Here is a 21,385-nt window from a genome sequence, read left to right as displayed (position 1 = left end):
CCCTGACATTCTATGACCTATTCTATGACCTATCCCAGGCTGGGTTTGCCCCCTCGCTTTGCGGGAGGTGGTGCTGATCTCTGGGGATGGGGAGACTCTTGGATTCTGTTCCCACCACTGTGTGAGCTTGGGGTGAGTCACGCCACGGCACTGCCTTTGTTCTCCTCGCTGTAAGAGTGGGGAGGATGATGAGACTGGCTCCTATGTAACGTGCTTGGAGATCTTCAGGTGAAAGGCGTTCCCTGCTCGCTGAGTATTCGTACTGTATTCTGCCTTCCCTAGGGCTGGAGCATGAGGGGGAAATACTCATAGGGTTTGCACGCACTTTAGAGCAGCTGCAATTTTTAACCCTAACCCCTCCTGCTCTGCACCCTCCACCATGTGCCTTTTTGCCTAAAATCCAGGCATTTCAGACCAAAAAGAAGCTATTTTGAGAATTTTTTTTCTTTTTAATTTGCTCATAGAACTATTTTTGTATCAATCTCTTAATGGGAAAGGTTTTTTAAAAAAAAAAAAAAATATTGCCACATGAAGAAAACCAAAAAAAAAAAAAGAAAGAAAAACTTGAAAAGATTTTTAAAGCAAATTATTTATCATTTGTAAGATAGATAAATCGATTTGTAGATGTATGTCTAGCATCAACCATCTCCACAACTCACTCTGAGCCTCCTTCTGTTGTCGGGTTCCACTGGATTTAGGGCTGCTTCCTTATGGTGAAACTCCAGTGGTATCAGAGGTGGAATTAGAGTCTATTTCCAGCAGTGCAGTCAGCAGTCCCTTCCATGATTGCTGAATCCAGGCCAGGATTCAGGGAGACCTGGTGTGATGACGCTAGGCAGCTGTCTGGGTGCTAGAGAGGAACCCCAGGGTCTGCCTGGGTCCAGCAGCCTCAATAAAGCATCCTTTATATTCATTACAGCTGAGTCCTGTCTATTGTTGATGTGCCCAGTGGGGGGTGAAGACTCTGGCTTAATAGGCTTTTCCCATCTCAAAGCACCATGATCCTATGACTGGTGCAGGGAGAAGTTTGGGCTGCTGCTTCCCTCTGGAGGAAGGCAGGCTAAGAACAATCCTTTATCTTCTCAGCAAGGCTGTGCGATAGCTCAGCTGCCTGGCCTCTGGGGGCAAATCACTCTGTGTGTCTGCCCCTGTCCCTTGTCTTCCGCCACAGACCGTCTGAATGGCCAGTCTGTCCCTCTTCCACCTTTGGGCTTCCATTCTCTGCTTCCTGAGCTCCTGCCCTTTGTTCTACGGGGTCATCCGAGGATTGCCTCCCTCCATTCTGAAGGGAGTTTAAGCCATGCCCTTGGCTGGGGCTGCCAGTTCCTCACCTACCACGGGTGGGCTGGGAAACCTACATGGCTCTGCTGTTCCATCCCACAGGGACAGCGGTGGATTTTCAGCCATGCTGCAATAGAGTTAAACCCCACTGGGCAGCAGGGGCACTGGAACAGTCTCTGCACTTATGTCCCCTCCTGGGCACCATCCTCACATCAGTGGGCACCATCCCACTCTGCAGTGCTGGGGTTGTTTCTCTCGCTTGTTCCTAGAAGACCTATCACCAGGGTATCTAAGCACACATTTCCGCATGGGGACGTTGTGGCCCCTCTGCTGCCATCTCTCCCACCATCTTGCTCCTCACTGCCCTGGAGGGTCATGCCCCACGGGGGGTGGGGGGTGGTGGTGCCTGGCTGTCACTGGCTAATGGGCTCACTCTCTAATCTTGCTGAAAGGAAATTCTCCCTCCTGTTGGAGATCCCTGTGCTGCTCAGTCTTTCCCTCTCCAGACCAGTGGCCCAGGATTAGACTGATGATCCAGAGCTGCAAAGCACCCAGCGGTGCTACTGATTGAATGTGTGAGATCAGTGGGCTGCACTTACAGGTGAGCTCTTCGCCCATAACTGTGTGAGATCACAGCTCCCTGCCCAAATACAGGGACACCTCATCCACTCTGCCAGGATCTGAAAGACCTTTAACTGCCTGAGGCTGGGGTTTAGGGCCTCAGGCTGCTGTGCAACCATTAATGACATTCTCAGTTCCTGCAGCAAGGCAGATAGCTGCTTTCACCACCCTGTGGTGGGCTTTAGTGGTTCCATTACCTGCAGCAGAGGAAATCCAGCACTGGGGCTTGGTAGGTAAGTGAAGAAGGAAACTGACTTTAAACCACTTTGGTTTCTACAATGTGTTTGTTTGCAGAGTGTTCTGATCTGGAATCGATGGGGTTTCAGGAATCTATGCTATCTCCTCTGTTAACAAAAGTTTGGGGTGGGGCTATGTACCCAGAGACCATTTGATCTTCCAAAAGAGCTGCTTGGAAGTCAACCTGCACTGTTATGCTCCAGGGGGTGGAAACCAGCAGGGGCCAGATCCTCAGCTCTGGTAAATTAGCATAGCCCCTGAAATCTGTTAGCCCCAGAGCTGGGGAAGCTGACTCCCTGGTTTACCTAAAGGTTTTTGCTGTCTCCTTTAGTTAGACAAATGGAGCAAGGGGCTTGCAGTGTGGTTTGGGAAGTCTCCACAAGAGTGTGCTGCTGGCCTGAATTTCCCCAGCACTTCAGTTGCTTTGTGCATTGAGAATTAGGAAAACATCGGTGCCGCGGAAGGAAGAATCTTTTTCACCTGGGAAGGGCATTTGTGGCAATACATTTCCCAGTTAAGAAAATTCAATCAGTGCAACCTGAAGTTAAACCCCATGCACTAAAGACTTGCTACTTCCCAGTCCCCATAAGAATGGGAATAATGCATCCAGTAGAGAAATAAATATCATTTGGCACAAATATTTTCTTTCCAAAGTACTGCACAGTCCACCTGTACAGTCAATATCACTGAAAGGCAGCTGTTGGCAGGAGCAAATTGTCACACCGCAAGCTGTGGAAGGACATTTTGGCTCAGAATAATAGGATAAATCCATGCTCTCCGGAAAAGCATCCGGATATCTTTAACATTCATGCACATCTGACCTGGGGCTTGGGTTTAAGGTCCTGTGTGAAAGGCCATGCTCTGTAAACCAAGCATTATCCCAGGAGGTTTATCCTAAGGAGGAATAGATGTTGGTGGGTGGAGAGAAAGAAGCACAAGCAATGATGAGTGTGGATAGGTCATTCACAGAGGCCACGGAAGAAGGGCTACTGATTTCTGGCAACAGTATCTGCACTAGAATTCAGAACGGACCGTGGGAAAGCAAATCCCTCTTATGCTGGAAAGATGGTCTTAATCTAATGCAGATGTAATTCACCCAGTTCTTTCACCCTGCCCTGTTTTACCCAACATCGACAATCCTGTTCTTTTAAAGAATGCTTTGTATTAGGGTCACGAGTGGATCATATAAACTATTAAGCACATTACATAGCAAAGGTTAGGTTGCAATAGGTTAAACTAATCCAATCCCACTCTGAAATGGGAGTAGGTTAAAACCATTAGGGGCCTTTTAGTGCGGCAGAGTCCACACCGGGTGGGGTAGATTTACAGCTAGCTTACCAAGAACTAAATGTTCATGTAGACAAGTTCAAGAATGTTCTTAAACGGCTTACGCAGCCAAGCTTTCCAAAGTGCCCATTGCTCTCACATGCTGCCCCTTGGGTAGGGAGTTGAGAGCCCAGCTTGCATCTTGACTTTCAGCAGTGCTACGCATCACAACTCCAGTTGAAATCAATAGGAACTGCCGGTGCTCAGCATCTCGTAAGATCAGCACCTCAAGTTTGGGCCCTGGGAAACTGAGGTACCAAAAATCACTGGCTACTTGTGACAATGTTGGCCATGGACTTCATTAAGGGTGAAACCAACTAGAAATCATTCTAACTGCCTGAATAAGGAAAAGGGATTCTATCCACGCTCTTCTTCATAGAATCGTATGTTTTTAAAGTCAGAGGGAACTATTGTGACCATCTAGTCTGAGTATTTTTGTAATTATCCTGTAGAATTCTATAGCCGGGATATAATTCTTCATTTAATGGTATAGAATGACTATGAAACACTATAGAAAAGTTATCATTTGCTGGTAGAAAATGGAGTTTTTCCATAAGGGATAAGATGAAGGAATGGAAGCAAGACAATACTGAACTATGAAAGCGGAGTAAGGAAAAAATTTCAGTAGAAAGGGGCTTTTTACCTTCAGTCTAAATAGCAGGACATCCCAGTACCTGAGGATTTGTCACATGTCTCATATTAAGCAAGTCATTTATTTCCATGGCTGGATCTAACTAAATACTGCATTTTTCTTCAGTCAGTGGGAATAGTAGTTGAAGCTGGGTCCTTACTCCTATATTCCAGTCAGAGCAATTCGCTGTCATTCAGTTGACCAAAAATGTCTCCCAAGTGGATCAGAGGAGCCAGTGGGGGGTCTCCTACCAAAGGCCAGGAGTGCTTGTCTTTTCTGATCTCCCAAGCTGCATCCAAACTCCGAGATTGAGCTTTCCGGTCAGTGCGGAATTTCCAATCCCTTTCATGTACGTTCATTTCATCCCTTGCAGAATAAGCATCAAAAGTCTCCTGATGGACCATAAGGAGGTGCTCTGCATCTGTGCCGCAGCCCAGAAAGGTGGAGAGGAGGGAGCTAGCTAGTCAGATGCACCTGAGATACAGGCTAGGGTCACAGAAGTAGGTCTGTCACCCAGGCCAGGCCATCTGTCCAGCTAGAAGCACGTGGTGTTAACACTCAAGTTAGACTGTGTTCTGGTGCTGTGTTCAGCCCCAGAGGTGGCTACATGCTTATGGACCAAAGGATCAAGGAAGAGAGCATCAGAACTGAGCCCACCCCCTAGGAGCTGATGGCTGGGTGTCCAGCAGCAGGGAGATCCCGACAAGAATTCTTGGTATCAAGTAGGGGAAGGCTGCATGTGTAATTCATTGGTCAGCATGTGCGGTGTCCCCCTCTGTGCCCAATCCACATAGGATACAAGTCGGGAGCAGCTCCCAGCAGCAGAGACTGATGCTTTTAGTTCGGGAGGTTCCTGGTGTCGGCCGAGATGTGGGGGTGAGTCACACATGTTGTATTGGCGTCACTGATAGCAATGGGGCAGCCTGATCTTGCCCTCTCTGATGTGGGCTAATGGGAGCAGGAAGGGCCCCTCCCCTTTGAAATCAGCCCATGAGTACCTAAATATGGATCTGAGCCTCCCTTCCGCCCCGCAGCTTTGAAAATGTTCACAGACTCTCCTTAGAATTGTTCCATCCTCCCCAACCCCGACTTCCTCTCTGCTTTTCACCCTCCATCTCTCTGCCCGGTTTTTCTCTCTGTCTCTTCGTTCACGTGCTTGGTTGTGTGTGTGTCCCCCCCGCCCCCTCCCCTGGGGATTCCCGCACCGTCCCATTCTTTTCCCGGTCTCTCCCGGCCGCAGAATCTGACTCAGGCTCTCAAACCCCGGGGGGGGTTGGCTGTTGGGCAAAACAATCCCGCCTATCCCCAGAAGAAACCAGTATTTCCAGGGAGCAGGAAGTGCGGCATGTGGGAAAGCTGAGTGCTCCAGAATGTGGGCTAGGGAGAGAGAAATGGATGTGTGATAGCTTGCACCTGGCAGCTCCTGAGAGCTCGTAAACACTTTTCAGGATGGATTCCCGGCACAGAGGCCTGGGCAGATCTGAGCACAGACATTCAGCTACAAAGAGTGAGAGCACTTAGATCAGAAGACCTGGGTTAGGGAGTGATGCGGGCGGGGGCGGAGAGGAAAGGAGACCGCAGACAATTCTGGGAGCAAATATACACTCTGAGGGCTCTCTGCACTCCAGAGCGAGATCGCCACATGGCACTTGACGTCAGCCTAACTCGGTAAGGGTCCACGCTAAAATGTCGCTCCCGCCGATGTCACTCGCCCACTACACCGACTTAATAACGCCACCTCCGCGAGAGGTGTGGTACTTAGGTCAACGTGGTTAGGTCGACGCAGCGTCCGTGTAGACACGGGTTGCTTACATCAACCGTTGCTGCCTTTTAGAAACTGTCCCGCAATGCCCCGCCTTGGCAGTTAAATCGGTGCGAGCGCTCCTGGTGACGAGACACACCGCCGACACAAGGAGCGTAGTGTGGATGTGTAAAACCGATTCAATGATGGCGGTGGCTGTGCGTTGACATAATTTAGGTCGACTTAATTTTGTAGCGTAGGCTTGCCCGGAAGTGGAGTTCAGGGTGGCTTCATGGCGGGACTCCCAGCTCCCTGAAATTCCAGATTAGAGAACTGGGCAGGTGACCCTCTAAGCCTGCTGTGGGCCTTTAACATACACGGAGGGGAGTGCGTGAACTCTCAATGAGTGTTGTGGGCCCATCCAGGTTGCCGAGTGATTGAGTTCTGTGTGGGCTGGCACCCATCGGGGTCCTGATTCTGCTTTCTGCTATCCGACTGACATGTGGAGTGACTCCACTTGAGTCAATGGTGTCACATCAGCCGGGATCTGGTGTCGGCGAGAGAAGGATCTGGGCCTTGCGAGGTCACCCAACAAATGTGGTTCTATCTTTCCACTCTCCTGGTGTAAGTACCTCAGTGGATGGGGGGTAGGAAGAAGGGTATCGGCCTCATAGAGAGGCAGCATAGCCTAGTGGACCGAGCACAGGTCTGACAGACAGGAGTTCCTGAGATCAGGCCTCTGCCTCAGCTATTTGGGAAAGTCACCTTGTCTCTTTGTCCCCCTTTCCCCATTGTACAGATGCGTATCATGCCGGTTCATGAGTTGTTTACCCTGGTTCTGCAGGGTTAATTTAATTACCCTGGCCCGGCACCCGGGCAGATCCCACGCCCACACAGATCCCCGTGGGGCGCAGGAGTGCACATCCTTGAATCCGATGGTGGGAGTGGGGACCAGTGTCTGTTCAGGGCTTAGAAGATCAAAAGCCTTATCTAAGGACTGAGCAGCAGTGTAGGTAGAATCCTGGCTCTCGGTCCTTTGATGGCTTCCATCCAGCAAGCCAAGGCAGGTGTCTTGGCCTTTCTTGTCTGCACTGAGGTATGAGGGAGCCCACCTCATTTCCTACAGGGATCTAGGGCTCCCTGATGGCCGAGTCTCAGCAAAGCCCCTTCTTTTGCAGGCTTGGCAGGGGGAGGGGAGGCAGGTGCTCCGAGGTATGTACACGGCGCTGAGCATATGGAGACGGCTGCCTCCTTCTCCCGAGCACCCCACCCCCTGTTTAGTGCTGCAGGGACTCAACAGTTCCAGAGTTACTAATATGCAAATCCTGGCGTTTTGCATGGGCTGCGTGCCAGGCTCTCAGAACATCAGCATGCTGCCAAGCAGGGGGGTGGGGGGCGTGGCCACAAGTGCACAGCATGCTCACCTGGCCCAGTGTGTCGCCGGGCAATGCAGGTGTAGGTGCTTTGGAGCTGACTTGAGCCCGGCTTCAGAGGTGGGGGCAAACTGGCAGCCTCACAGGCCAGTGTGGGGCTGGCTGCAGGAGGCTGGGCGCACTGTGGATTCTGTCCCACCAGCAGGATGGTGAATCTGGAGTCTGTGCACACAGGTAAGAGGGAGGGAGGACGGTCTCTGGCGTAACCCAGCAGGCTGCAGAGGTTTTGGAGTCAAGTTGGGGGAGCGGGACCTGGGACACGATTCCATTGAATCAGGTCCCCTGCCATGTTGAGGCAGGTGGTGACACTGAGGATGGGCATGCCATGAGTTAGCAGCTCCTAGGGGATATAGGGGAGGGGGCCGTTGAAGGATGGTGGGGGGTCAGGTTTGGTTGCTGAGAGTTGAAGAGAGAAAAGGGGGCAGAGAAGACAGAAGGAATGAGGGGGACTGGGGAAGAGGGGGGCGTTTGGGTGGATGGGGCTGGGGGAAATTATGACAGGGGTCATTGAGGGGGAAAGGAACTAGCAGGGAATGTCAGGCAAAAGCCTGACTGGCTGAGGTGGGCGTGCTGGGGCTCACGTGCGTGTCTCCACTGCAGAGCTCCTCTCCAGAGAGGATGGCTGCTCTGAGGGGTTGTCTACTCTTGAAACGCTACAGCGGTGCTGCCCTCGCACCTCAGTGTGTAGACAGCTGCTACGGAGACAGGAGGGGTTTTTCCATTGCCATGGCTAACACTGTCTGCGCCGGGGGTTGGGTCACTCAGGAGCGTGTGTTTTTCAGCCATAGCTGGCTCGGCTTAACTTCTCCGTTTAGACCTGGGAAATAACCCTCAAGCCGCACAGCGTGGCTGTTAGCAGCTGAGGCATTGTGCTCACCTGAGCTGCAGCCTGTCCCCCCACCGACAGGCCATCCAGCTCGCATTAGAAGCGCCGCTGTACTCGAGTTTAGGGGTTTTGTGTGTGGACAGGACTCGAGTTAGGGGCAAAGCTCAAATTAACTCTACAGTGAAGACAAGCCCTGACAACCCCCCAGAGACCGGGCAGGACGTATGTATGTTGGAGTCCACGCAGGCATATGTCCGTGTCTACGTGTGTGCTGGCGTATATAATCTGGGGGTGCATTTCTTTGCTGGTGTGGAGAGCTGCGTGCATCGGGGCTTAGGCTAGTGTCTGCATGCAAGCGCAGGCATCTTTGGGTCAGTCCATTGTGCAGCTATCGGCATGGGGGACTCTGGTGTGTGTATCTCTGTGGGTGTCAACACGGCCCCCCCGTCACAGGAGATTGCCAAGCCAACTGTTGTGCACTGTGACACGGCTGTGAGAGTATCTGGGTTGGGGATGTCGTCTTAAACGCAGGGGTTTATGAGAGCAGGAGAGAAACAGAGTTCAGTGAACCAGCTCAGCCCAGGGGGGACAGATTCTGTCGTGGTAGAAGTGGGAGCAGCTCCATCGAAGTCCATGCTGTTGTTCCCAGGCTGGATTGGGCCTGATATGTTTGATCGGGGCAGGCTTCTCCCCCTCCAAACCCTCTCATGCTCTTGGGGTCCGGCTGAGCACCCTGCCCAGTCATAGGGGCCAAATGTTTACAGGTGGCCATGGATTTTTGGGCTCCCAACTTGGGCCTGATTTTCAAAAGAGCTGAGCACTTAGCGTCTTCCCAGACTGGTGTCAGTGGGCGCAGACGTGCTCAGCAGCGCCTTGAAAATCAGGCCCAAAGTGTTTAACATGCACCCAAAAGGGAAGGCCCTCAAAAATCAGTGGCCCATCTACACTCTCTCTCTCTCTCACACACACACTCAAACTCACACTCTCACACTCACACTCACACTCACACACACACACACACACACACACGCCTTCTCTGTGCTACGATTAGATACAATTTTTCTTTACATTGTGAACGTCCCACGTGCCCTGTGCCAGAACTGTAATGAAATGCTGCACGCGCCAGTCAGGATCCCCAGCCTTCAGAGTGTGGCAGGAGATCCCCCTGCTCATTTTTCTCATCGCAGAGAGCAGGGAGGATTTGGTTGCAGTCAGTAGAAGATGGATTCTTTATTGAGGTGGCTGGATGCAGACCTGACCCTGTGGTTCTCTCGGGCTGCCAGACGAACTAACTGAAGTCTGAGTGGCGTAGCGTTACCTCACAGTCCTGGGAGCGGAAGGGACTGCTGACTCCATCATATCACTCTCCGCTTTTGACTCAGGAATGCTGTGGTGTCATGGATGCTGCTGGTTGCTCAGACGGCCCCGCTTGATCAAAAGCCTTAATGGAGGAAGTTAAAAGCAAATTAAGGGTCTGCCCCAAAGCCCATTTAAGTCCCTAGAAAGACTCCCATTCATTTCAGTGGGCTTTGAACCAGTGTCTGACATTTCACCTACCAAGAACTCAGTTTGAGGTTCTTTGCTTCTCCAGAGCAATTGATGAAGATTCAGGAACCTGAAATAAAGCAGGGGCCTCTGTTGTCCTTATACACTGCACTGGTCCTTGAGCTATTCGGATGTTGCAATAAAAACACCCAAATCCAGTCTCGTGTGTCGGCAAGTAAGTGAGCAAGGAACTGATTTTTTCCAAATAACAAGAGATTTGACATTCAGGCTAAATATACTGGGCCAGAGCCTCAGCTGGTGTAAATCAGCGTAACTTATTGACTTCACTGATTTATACCTGCTGAGGTTCTGACCCCCAATCTGTGGGTGAGCTAAAGATCTTTAAAAAGTATCATTTTGATTTTAAAAACAATCCCCAGCCAGTCTCATTTAAGCCAAATAGGTTTTAGTAGGAGTTTTGTTTTGTTTTTTTTAAATCTATGATCTATAGAAATGTCTCGATGGCTTGTTAAATTCCAATGAAAACTGTTTGGTTTTGTCTGGGTGGAAATCTTCCCTGGAATGGTTTGCAGCACAAACTCTGCAGAAATGTAGGGCAGGAAAGACAGCTGGTGAAGTGGCTACATACAGAAGTGAAACTCACTAATAGAGCCGGGCAAGAAACTGCTTTCCCACCTGTCAGCAATTTTTCCGATTTTGAAAAATTTGCCCATCCAGAATTAGGACAAAAAAGCTGAAAATCTCAAAAATATCCCGATGTTGAGAAATGTTTTGGTTTCAGTTAACTGAAAGGTGGATTTCAAAACGCTTTGGTTTGATTTCAACCATTTAAAAAATAATGAAAACGATTAGCTTAAATTTCAAAATGCAAGGAACCATAAACCGGGCCTTTCTTCATTTAGAATGCTTGGACAACTTCAAAACTCTTTGCAAAAAAAAAAAAAAAAAATTAATTGAAAAATTCATCAGACATGAGCCTTGCCACCAAAACATTTTGTCAGAAAATTCCCAACCAGCTCTACTGATGAGGCTAGTTTCATTGTCCAAATGGAGGTTTGGACCAAATTCCCTGCTGGCGTAACTGCCCTGAAATCAGTAGACTTCCAGCAACTGAGAAATGTCTTTACCATTTATGATAGGAAGTATGTTCGATGATTTTAATTTTTTTGTGTGTGTCATCCACAGCCAATGTTTTCTATTGGGGCGGGGGGCAGGATATGTACTAAAGGCAGCTTCTAAATCCATATATAGGCACCTCACTAAATAAGGTTGGGCCGATTCTCAGTGGTACTGAACCTATGCAAATCCCATTGATTTTAGAGCAAGTTGTGGGTGCTCAGCACCTGTCATGCTCCCCAGAGTTGTAAGGCCCCTCACCACTACCTGCCTCTAACATGAAGCAGTCTTATCTTTGCCCCTTGTAGCTCAGCTCCCTGAAACCAGCAGCCTCTGGCCACACAAGCACTGCCTTCCAGGTCCTCGCAGGCCACCCCCTCTCTGTATAGGCTAATGATAGGAGCACCCCATCCCCTGAGTGCTCAGAGCGCTCCCTGCAGTGGCCAGCCCCTGTCACTGGCCACTCACCGAAATTACCAGGTAAGCTGTGCCTGAAGAAGCAGTGTACACGCAGCGTGACTGGCACAACTCAGGATCAGGTCCTTTATAATGTCTCAGCACTGGCATCTGTTTATAGTGAAACAATCATAAATTTATGACTAAACGTTAAGATTTAAGAGTTCTAGTGAGTAAGGATTATAAGTGGAAATAGAAATAGTTGCACAGGCAAATGGCAATCCAAGGTCTATGCTTATCAGTGGTTTCTTTTCCTATATAACAAAGTAGATTTTTCTCCCAAGGAGTCATTCTTTGGAAGAGCTGCTAGTTTTCAGTCAACCGGGATCCAAGCATTCATGAACATCCCAGGCCCGTCAAGAGGTTTCCCCAATGCCTGGATCCCAAAATGTGTTACTTGTCCTCCAGTACTAGTCCAGTGAACCTTTGAAGTGCACCCTCAGATAAGACACTTCTCCCCCTGGCTTGTTTGTTCCTGTTAGCTACACCTCTTGCTGGTCTTTATTAGCATGCAGTTCAAAGTGGACACAGTCATACCAGCAAAAAGGAGCGTTGGCCAGTATAGCTTATTTTATTTGTAGATCTGATATAAACTATACTGGCAAAAGCACTATGCATACAAGCTGCATCTCCACTAAGAGGATTTGCTGGGAGATCTATATCCATTTAGCTACACCAGCAAACCTTTTCTAGTGTAGAGTAGACCACAGTGACTGCATTTAACTCAGCACATCCCAGTAGCTGAGGGCTTTAAAACAGATCCACATCATCATTTTCCCCATTTATTTTTATTACCCTGCTTATTCTGTGTGAAATGTCCTACCTAGCAAAGCTGTAGTGGAAACACAAAGCCGTAGGAAGATTATGAATTTAAATTGGCTTCCAGTCTAGCAGCAGACTTTATCTGGAGGAATTGATTGCTGCAAGTTTATTGATGTGTCTATGTTTTATCATGTCACACGTTTATTGGGAGGGCTCTTAAGCTGTAAATAAATGTTTCCTTTTGCACAGAGCAGACTGGCATCTCATTAGCCATCTACACCTGGGTTTATTTCTCACCAGCTTTTGAGGAATCCTCCGAGGATGTCAGCTGCAGCATTTCCAAAAATCAGGAGCCAGTTTCCCCAACAATCATGAGATCGTCTTAAAAATCATAAGATTAAAAAAAATGTGGGTTTTGGGGGGGGGGGGTATTCGATTTTTGCTGTCTGAGCCTGTAGGAGGTGTGTCACATTTTCTGCTTCTCAACCACAAGGGCTAGAAATGTACTTTAATCTCCGAAAACTACCTGAGTCCAGGAGCTGGGGTTTTAACAGAAGCAGCAAATATCACAAAGCAGCACTGCAGCTGGAACCAACCATCCTAGCCCCCAAAATTACAAGAGGGCCTGAATCTTCTCTCCCGCTGGTGTGAATAAGGAGTAACTCTCCTAAACCCAATGGAGTTACATTGCTGCAAACAAAATCCAAATCCACATCCGAGATCAGTGGTTTTCAACCCGTGGTCCATGGATCCCTGGGGGTCCACAGACTATGTCTAAGAGTTCCAAAGGAGTCCGCATCTCCATTCAAAACTTTTTAGGGGTCCGCAAAAAGGTTGAAAACCACTGTCCTGGATGCTCAAGAAATACTAGGCATTTTTAGGGGGCTTTTAAACTGTTTTTTTAAACGGCATTTTTGTCCAAATGGAAATGTCCATGTTCGTTTTGGATTAATTTTTTGGGTGGTGGGGGGAGGTTGTTGCAAAACCCATTTTTTGCTTGCTTGTTTTCAGTTTTGTTTTGATGAAACCCCAAAAACTTTTGAATTTTTTTTTTTTTTGACAAAACAAAAATCTGTTTATTTTGTTTTTTGTCAATAAGTTTCATGGGAGTAAAAAAACACTTCTCAACCAGCTGTCACCTCAATCTCAGCCTGGGACTCTGGGTAGGATGGCAGTACAATTGATTATATTCTTATTCCCTAAAGACCCCAACCAAAATCCAGGCCCAAATGGAGTTTGGGTAAGAAAGAAACCCCTTCCGCCCACTTTTTAACTTTTATTCCAGTAGAAAACAGCTTAAAAAGTGAGTGTGTTACTTTTCTCCTCCACCAAAATGAAATCTAATTTTCCATTTTGAAACCTTTTGTTGGCCATGAAAAATGTTGAACACAATAAGAAAACTTAAATTTGGCCAAAAAAGGCATTTTCTATCGAAAAACTAAAAGCTTCATTGGAATATTGTCAAGCAGCGTTAGCATTAGTAACACAGGGGAGTGGATATGAAAACAGTATTGATTTCTTCTCTCTCTTTGCTGCATGAAAAGAGTTGTTGTTTTTTTTTTTTTTTAAAGTTTGCCTGATTCAGGCAATGTCTCTTTAAGGGGAAGGTTTCCACCTGCTTCTTTTATCCAGGCCAAACCATGGGTGCACACATGTAGCTTGCACATGGTGGTATTATTACCTCATGCAAATCAGCCTATCTCCTCAATGGGGATTGGCTGCTGGAAGCCTATGCAAATTAATCAGTTTGTTCTTTTTTTATTTGTCCAACTAGGTTGGAAAGAGTTAAAATTCTCCTGGAAGGGGGAAAGGGGGGAGTCCATGTGAATTTGACTATAGTATTCTTCCTTCTTCAACTGATTCTGTGCTTTGGCTCTTTAATAAGGAGACGACCTATATGGCAAGTTAGAGCAAAGTTGACTATTTCTCCCCTTCCCTTTCTTTCAGCTGTCCCTGAAGAAGGTTCTGACCCCAGGCGTGGTGGCAGCTGTCACTTTAAGGGTAAATGTTTGATTTATTGAGATAAAAAGGGCTCCGGCAGAAATGCTGGAGTTAGGTGGCAGATTGCTCCGATTGTCTTTGGGATGTCACTATGCCATGAAGTGGCACGCTCTGTGTTTTTGGAAGTTAAAGAACAAGCATGGGGCGGGAGAGGGTTGGAGGGGAGCCGTGATCAAGGTGGGAGTGGGACGGAGAGAGGCAAATTGAATCGGAGAGGTAACTGGCAGGAGAGAGAGAGACTCCCCTCTAAAGTATTCCCTCTCCTGCTCCATCTCATCATCACTGTGTGTGCCTCTTTAGGGACCATCTTCACTGTATGTTTTGTACAGCACCAGACACATTGTCATTGCTGAATGAACAATGGGAGAGGGGGAAAGAGGTCAGGAGAGTCAGTGATTGGGCCCCAAACTGAGGAGCAACAGTGGAGCCCTTTCTCCCTGGTTAGCTCAGTCAAGAAACCGGTGTAATAAACTCTGGGGAGAGGCCAATAAGGAAAGGGGAGCTCGCACCCCGATTGCCACTCTGATGCCAGAAATGAACGACGCAAAAGGTGAGAAGCACAGTGGTCTATTGAGGAGGGGGAAAGGAATGAGGGAAATGCGGAGAGCAACAGGAGGGAAAAGGCATCCTCGGAGCTGATGAATATTCTATTTTGAGGAAGCAAGAATTTGAAAGTCTGATGGCTTATTGTAATTACACATTGATGTGTGTTGTTCAGTGGAAGCCACATGTGCCTGGGTCTGTTATTAAAATCAGTTGTGCCTTCTTTTCAGCACTCAAGATGAGTGGCAATGTGGCAGACTCCACAGAAGCACGCAATGAACCCGACCAAGTGGAACCAGGTAAGAGACTATCCCAGGACGTGGGGTGCTCGAGGCGGGAGGCATGCATTGTTGGATGTTGTGTTCTGTGCTTTGCGTCCGACTCCTCAAACCAGCTTGTGTGTTGGTCAGGAATCCACACTGGGGTAAATCTGAGCTCACGCCCAGATGGGAATGAAAGATCTTTTCTTAATAGTTGTTAACCAGTTCAAAGCTCAGTAATGTTCATCCTGATTAAGCACTGAAATAGATCCAATGGGTGGTCAAATGGGTTAATAGTGTTAATATAGGCTTGAAGTACCCAACCTTGCACAGATAGCTCTTTATTGTATTTCAGGGCCTATTCAGGAGTCTTTACACAGACAAAACTCCCAGGGTCACATTCCTGCTTGGTGTATATGCCACTGGAATGAGTAAAGTTACAACAGGGATTACTCTGGCGTTCATTTTACTCCAGTGCTCCCTGAATATGGATTGCTGATGAACGGGGCCTTTAGCTTGATTTTTTTTTTTTTAATGCAAATTTAACAGAGATTTGCACCGAATCCTCCAGTCCCACTGGAGGAGAGTGTGCAATATACCGGATGTGTCACTTTCATATTTTACAATATTCAAGTAGGCTCCCATTGACTATAATGGGCTTTGACTTCAGGACAAAGATTCCAAAGAGCTCCGGGTCAGAGTTACAAGTGGTTGGCCCTCACAACTGGTGCCAGGTTTTCAAAAGGGCTCCGCTTCCACTTAGGCATCAAAATGTGCACCAAAATTTCAAAACGTTCTGAGAACCCGGCAGCACCCGTTGTGACATAGCCAGATATTCCAAAGATCTCGGTACGACATCACCTAGCCAATGTGCAGGGCTCTTTTGCAGCGGAAGTCAGTGAAGAATCTCTGTCTGCATTACCACAAAACAGAGTTTTAAATGCGAACAACAAAATAATTGCATTATAATAGGACGCAAACTAGTCCTTTATTCAGAAGTGGAAAAGTTCTATTGGGTTAGCCAGGAACACCTCCTTTAGTTAGTGCAAATTTCTATGTGGAAGGGCAGGGTTAGAATCCTCACTCCACTGAAGTCAATGTCAAAAGTCCCAATTCAGTGATGCTAGGATTTCACCCCAGATTTTCAAAAGAACGCAGGGCTAGGTTTTTAAGTGTTCCATGCTCACAATGTGGGCCAGATATTCAAAACAGCCCTGCATCCAATGCGCAGCCAATCTGGCCCATTGTTATGGTGTCTACATAGGTGTTGAACTCTTGTGAAATTCTGGCCCTATATTTCCTGGAAGATAGCAGCAATCTCTTTTTAATTGTTTCAAGCCCGGGGAACTTTAGCTCATTACATGAGTCAAGCTCTCTTTCTAGTATCAGTTCTTTACACAGTGGTTGGGCCTGATTTTGCTCTGTTGCACTTGGTTAATGGCAGAGTAATGTCTGCTGAAGTCAGTGGTGTTGAATTGATATGAAACTTGTATAGCTGAGATCAGAATTGAGCTCACCAGATATAATACGTTCATTTTAAATTAGCTTAGTAACTAGCTGTATTTAAACAGGAAAATAGTGATGAGTTGGAAGTGAAAGTGCACAGGTGAAGCACCTTTATTTAAAAAACATGAATGAATAATCGGAGCTGAGTGAATATTGCTTTAAGGGCCTTGAAGCCATGCAGAGAAATAAAAATCTGTAAAGATCTTGTATTCAGTGGTGGAGGAAATGCTTCTGTTTCGTCAGAAGCAACAAATTGGTTGTTAATTTTTTAGAGACTCTCTTAATGCAACCTCTGTAGCTGCCTGCTATGTTCAGGGTCTTCAGAAGTGAACAGACTAAGGGGAGACTGAGACAACATGTGAGCAGATACTGCAGTGAAATTCTAGCTTCTCAATGTTGCCCCCCAAGACCTTTGCCCCTGCTACAATAAGCCATCAAGCCTGGATCCTGTGAATTGCTAAGAGCTCTTGGCCCCCATTTCCCCCCAAAACCACAATAGAATATAAGGGTGCTCAGTGCGGGATCGGGCTTTCCAGCTAACTTTAGTGTGTCAGATCTCGCCGCTGATGCCAATGGATCTAAGCCAATTGAAGGGATCTGGCCTATATTTGATTCTTTAAAAACTGTTTTTAGCTCTTATTCTGTGAATTAATAAATAACCAGACACGTTTACTGAACTTCCTGAAAAGTTCATTTTATTTTCACTGATTCCCGCTGCCAGGGAAAGGGCTATTGCTATTCATAATAGTAACTTATTTTGCTTACGAGCTCCCCATGGAGAAGTCCCCTTTGAAAGGCTTGTTAATTCAGGGCTGGTTTTCTTCCATTTTTAAAAGATCTAATAAGTTGGAACAAACCAAACAGCCCCCCAGGTATCTTGTCTCCTCCCAGGAAGAGTTACCCAGCTACAAATATTGTAACTATAAAGAATGGAAAAGTACTAGAGCCAGATTTACAAACACCTAAAGATGCAGATAGGTGTCTATTGGGAATTGCATTTATTTTCATTGACTTTTAATGGGAGTTCTGCATCTGGGACTTTCTTAATTGCCAAAGCAGGTTAGGCACGTATCTGCCTCTTCAGGCACCCAAATATCTCGGTCGATCTGGCTCTAGATCTAAAAAACAAAGCTAAAGGCTCTGATGGGAACTGTCAACAAAAGCTTAACTCATGACTTTTCCCCGTGTTACCAGAACTTGCTGAAATATGATGACCTATTTTCACTGGGGGGGGAGTATTAACTTATGAATTTGTTTTCATTTCAAAGTGTTCCAAATGGACCCATTTTTTGATTTTCTTTTTCAAAATTTCCTAAATATTGTCTATTTCCCCCACCAAAGAAGTTAGTGAAATTTTTCCTTTACCAAAAGCCCCTCCAAAAACTAGTGCTAACTATTTAGCTATAAAACCCTTTGAATTTTTATTTTGTAAAAAGGCATGACGTTTTTGATGCAAGAGGAACCATTTTGACAATGTCGACAGTTTGGGATGAGAGAGTTTTTTGTTTTTAAAAAAGGCTTTTCCTGCCTTCTCCTCCACAACAGCAACAAAAAAACTTCTTCAAAAATTTCAACCTGCTCAGTGTTACCCCCAGCCACTCGGGTGCATCTTCAGCTCCCCTTAGTGCTAACAGGAGGTGAGAGTGCTTAGCACCTGACAGCAGTGGGTTTTTTATTGCAGTGTAGACCTACTCTCAGTGCACTAGCTCAACTAAAGGTAGTACGTGTATGTCTCCTTGAGCTGTAAATTATACCTCCAGCTGCAGTGTAGATGTACCCTCGGTGACTTACCTGAGCTCACTCAAGAAGTCTGTGATGGAGCCAAGAATTAAGCCTGGGTCTCCCAAGACCTAGGCTAGTGCCCTAACCACTGGACCATCCTGCCACGCTTACTACCAGGAGTAATTCCTCTGACTCCAATGGAGCGCCCTATGCTAACGAGGGCTGTGCTACATGGCCAACTCATCGGGGCTGGGACTGCCTCTTACTGTGTGTTTGTACAGTACTACGATGGAGTCCCTCCTTTGGGGCCTCTAATGGAATAAGTGTGCGCAGCATCGCCCGGCTGGGCTGGGGACTTCCCTTGTCTTTTTCTGTAAGGCACCGCTGTGGGGCTGTCGAAATACTAAATGAAATCATCATAATCCTGAAATGAGCGGGGGGGATAGATAGCTGCAAACGAAAATATGGGGGTTAGCGGAGGGGGCAGACCCCTCTGGTGTGCTGGATCTGTTGGTCTGGGCTGAGAGACAGTGTGTCTTTTCTCTGGGAGAAAGAAGGCAGCACGAGGGAGTGGAGCTTCTGCGTGCGTCTTTCTCTCTCATCTCCTCCTTTGCCTGCCTGCCCCTTGGTGCATCTTGAGCCCAGTTCGTACGGGGGAATTGACACAGGCCATGCCAGCAAATATTGGGTTGATTCCAAAGGGAGTGGAGGGGGCTCAGCACCAATCAGCATCGCCCCTCCTCTCCAAGCCAGCAAGCAGAGGGCTGCACCGTCCTGTGGTTGTCTAAACCACCAGTATACGGTGTAATGAAACGACTAGGTGAGCCTCTCCTTCCTTTGTCCGTGTCAGGCCTTTGCTGTGCACTATCTGCTCTGATCAGAACTGTGGGTCACACCAGGAAGAGCTGCTACTTTGATTTCACTGGAGCTCAGTCGGGATTGTGGGGTGGGGGAAGCCAAGGTTTAAACAAAAGTGCAACAGGGAAACACTTCAAACACAACTGTCAGCAACTGAATGGCTGCAGGCACTGGGAACATCTTCCATCCCCACCCCGCTCCACCTGGCAAGTGGGGAGCTGCACAGCCTCACCGGAGACCAGGGCGAGCACAACACGTGGGCATCCTAGGACAAGGAAGACAAAGCAGCAGAGCCCTCTGCAGCCCAGTTTTGCCTGTGCTGCCAGTGCTTCGGGTGCACCCCGCAGGGCCCTCCTGGACAGTCCATGGCTCACTGCATGGCTTTGTGCCGCTGTGCTGAAGCTGGGCTCCAGAAAAAAACAACAACAATTGTCCAGATTTGTGAAATGCAGAGGCCCCACCTTTGGGAGCAAGGTGGCACGGTTAGAAAACTGGACTGGGAGTGAGAGGTCCTGGCTTCTCTGGCTCACTCTGCTGATGACTTGACTTAGACCACACGCTGAGTTATTTAACCCGTGTGTCTTTGTTTTCCCCATGAAGCGCTTCCAAGAGCCCAAGCACAGATCTGGCCAATTGAGCACCCCAGCTTGCATCCAAGGCAAATGAATTACAGGTGCCCGACCTCTCTGATAATCAGCTCCTGAGGAGCCTGTTTCCCTTGATTTGGGAACCACTGTTCTCCCTTTTGAATCCTATCCTGGCCTCATATCAACCTCCTCCCACTGCCCAGTGCGGGTTACAGGTCCTCCTCTGTGCCCATCTGCAGAAGATGTGAGTTGTCACCGCCCCAGCTAGGGAGCTTCAGCTCAGGTGGTCTCCAGGCTGTTGGCCAAAAGGGTGGCTATCACCCAAACTTTACTGGCAGGAGACTCCAGAGACTGGAGGCAGTTCCTGAGATGGGAGACAATCTCTGCCACCAAAGCCACCGCACCAGGCAAAAACCTCACAAGCCAAAAGCTCTCCCCTTCTCTACTGTCCACACTCAATTGCTTTTGGAAGTCCCAAGTGCGTTAATCTCTATCGACTCTGCTGGGTGCTTAGGGGATGGATGGTCTTGCAAAGAGGGCAGGGCAGCTTGGTTCAATCCCCATCTCTGCCACAGACTCCCTTGGGTAATCTCAGTGCCTCAGTTTTCCCATCTGTAAAATGGGGCAATAAACCATTCTCCCTCCTTTTGTCTAGTTAGATTGTAAACTCTCTGGGGCAGGGACTGTCTCCCCCTATGGCTATGCCTATACTGCAGCTGGAAGTGGAATTTCCTGCTCAGGAAGACATACACGTGCTAACTTTGATCAAGCTAGTGCACTAAAAGTAGGTACGTACTCAGGCAGCCAGCCATACAGCCCCGGCTACACTGCTATTTTTACCCAGCTGGCTCAGTCAAAGGTAGGGAAGGTACATCTATACAGACCCAGTGCAGACATTCCCTTAATGTCTGTGCAGCGCCTAGAATAATGGGGCCCTGATCGCTGTTGGGGGCCGAAGGTGCTGCTGTTCCTACTAAGGGTCAACGTAAAGCTAATTGGCTCAAGACTCAATGGGGTAGGGAGTCTTCCACCTCTAGGTCAGTGGTTCAAATGCAGGCCAAGGGAACAGTCCTCTCATACGCTTACTCCCAGATGACAGTACAACGACTCCTGTGAAGTGAGTTGGTGGGTTCTCAGTCCACCGGGTAGTGCAAAGGGGCTCACATCCCACCATCCCGTGCAACTCCCCTCAGCACCCCAATGAGTTCCTCTGCCTCCCCCGCCCTGCACCGCAGAGGGATCAGCCCCAGGGCGGGGCCCAGATAAATAAAGGCAGCCAGCAGTGAAACAGCGAGTTGCTATGGCGCAGGGGCCTGCTCAGGATTTGCATACGGCTGCTGATTTCCATAGTGCAGCTGGGTCTGAGGCAGGAGAAATTTCCATATGCCCAGCTCAGAGGCAGTTGGGGTGTGGGGAGAGGCATAGGAGGGGCTTATTTGAAATTCAAATGAAGGTGATTAGGGGGTTTTACATCCTCAGGAGGGGAGAGGACAAAAGGAGGGGGGACAAAGGCTGCTTTTATTCTAATCAGGACGTTATCAGAGGGGGGTGAGCGCACCCTGTGCTCTCGGAAGAGCAGGGGCATTTTGGAAGGGCAGGCCTGCTTGCCTCTTCTTCCAGACCCCTGTCCCTACCCCTGCAAACCGAAACACTGCCCATGGGATCAAGTCCTGCTCTGGGGGGTTTCCTTCTGGAACCTGCCTGCGTCTCCCGTCCCCCTGCCTCCTCCCCTCATGTGGAGATTGTGGGTCTATCTGGCAGGAGAGGGACGAGGAGACAGGTGTTCTCCGAGGCCTTTGTCTACGCAGGAGAGGTGCACAGGTTTAACTTAAACCAGTTTTTAGCCTAAATAGGTTTAGCTCCACCAAAACAGGCCACTCTCACCCCTGGGAAAAGCCGGGGGGGGGGGGGTATTGCACCAGTTACATCAATCGATTGGAATTCACACCTGTAGCATCTCTTCCATGTAGAC

General features: G+C 48.2%; 1 protein-coding gene across 1 annotated transcript in view; it reads left to right on the top strand.

Annotated features, from left to right (window-relative positions):
- Positions 1-7,416: 7,416 nt before the first annotated feature.
- POU2F3 (POU class 2 homeobox 3) overlaps positions 7,417-21,385 on the top strand; it is a 57,638-nt gene continuing 43,669 nt past the window's right edge. Inside the window, exons 1-3 of the mRNA XM_024196671.3 lie at positions 7,417-7,444; positions 13,884-13,937; positions 14,711-14,779. Of these exons, the coding sequence (XP_024052439.2) occupies positions 7,417-7,444; positions 13,884-13,937; positions 14,711-14,779 (151 nt within the window). The remainder of the gene's footprint in view (positions 7,445-13,883; positions 13,938-14,710; positions 14,780-21,385) is intronic.

The sequence above is a fragment of the Terrapene carolina genome, unplaced genomic scaffold (genome assembly GCF_002925995.2).
Source record: "Terrapene carolina triunguis isolate 2854851 unplaced genomic scaffold, T_m_triunguis-2.0 Scaffold374, whole genome shotgun sequence".
Taxonomy (NCBI): domain Eukaryota; kingdom Metazoa; phylum Chordata; order Testudines; family Emydidae; genus Terrapene; species Terrapene triunguis.
This window is presented reverse-complemented; position numbering and strand designations above follow the sequence as displayed.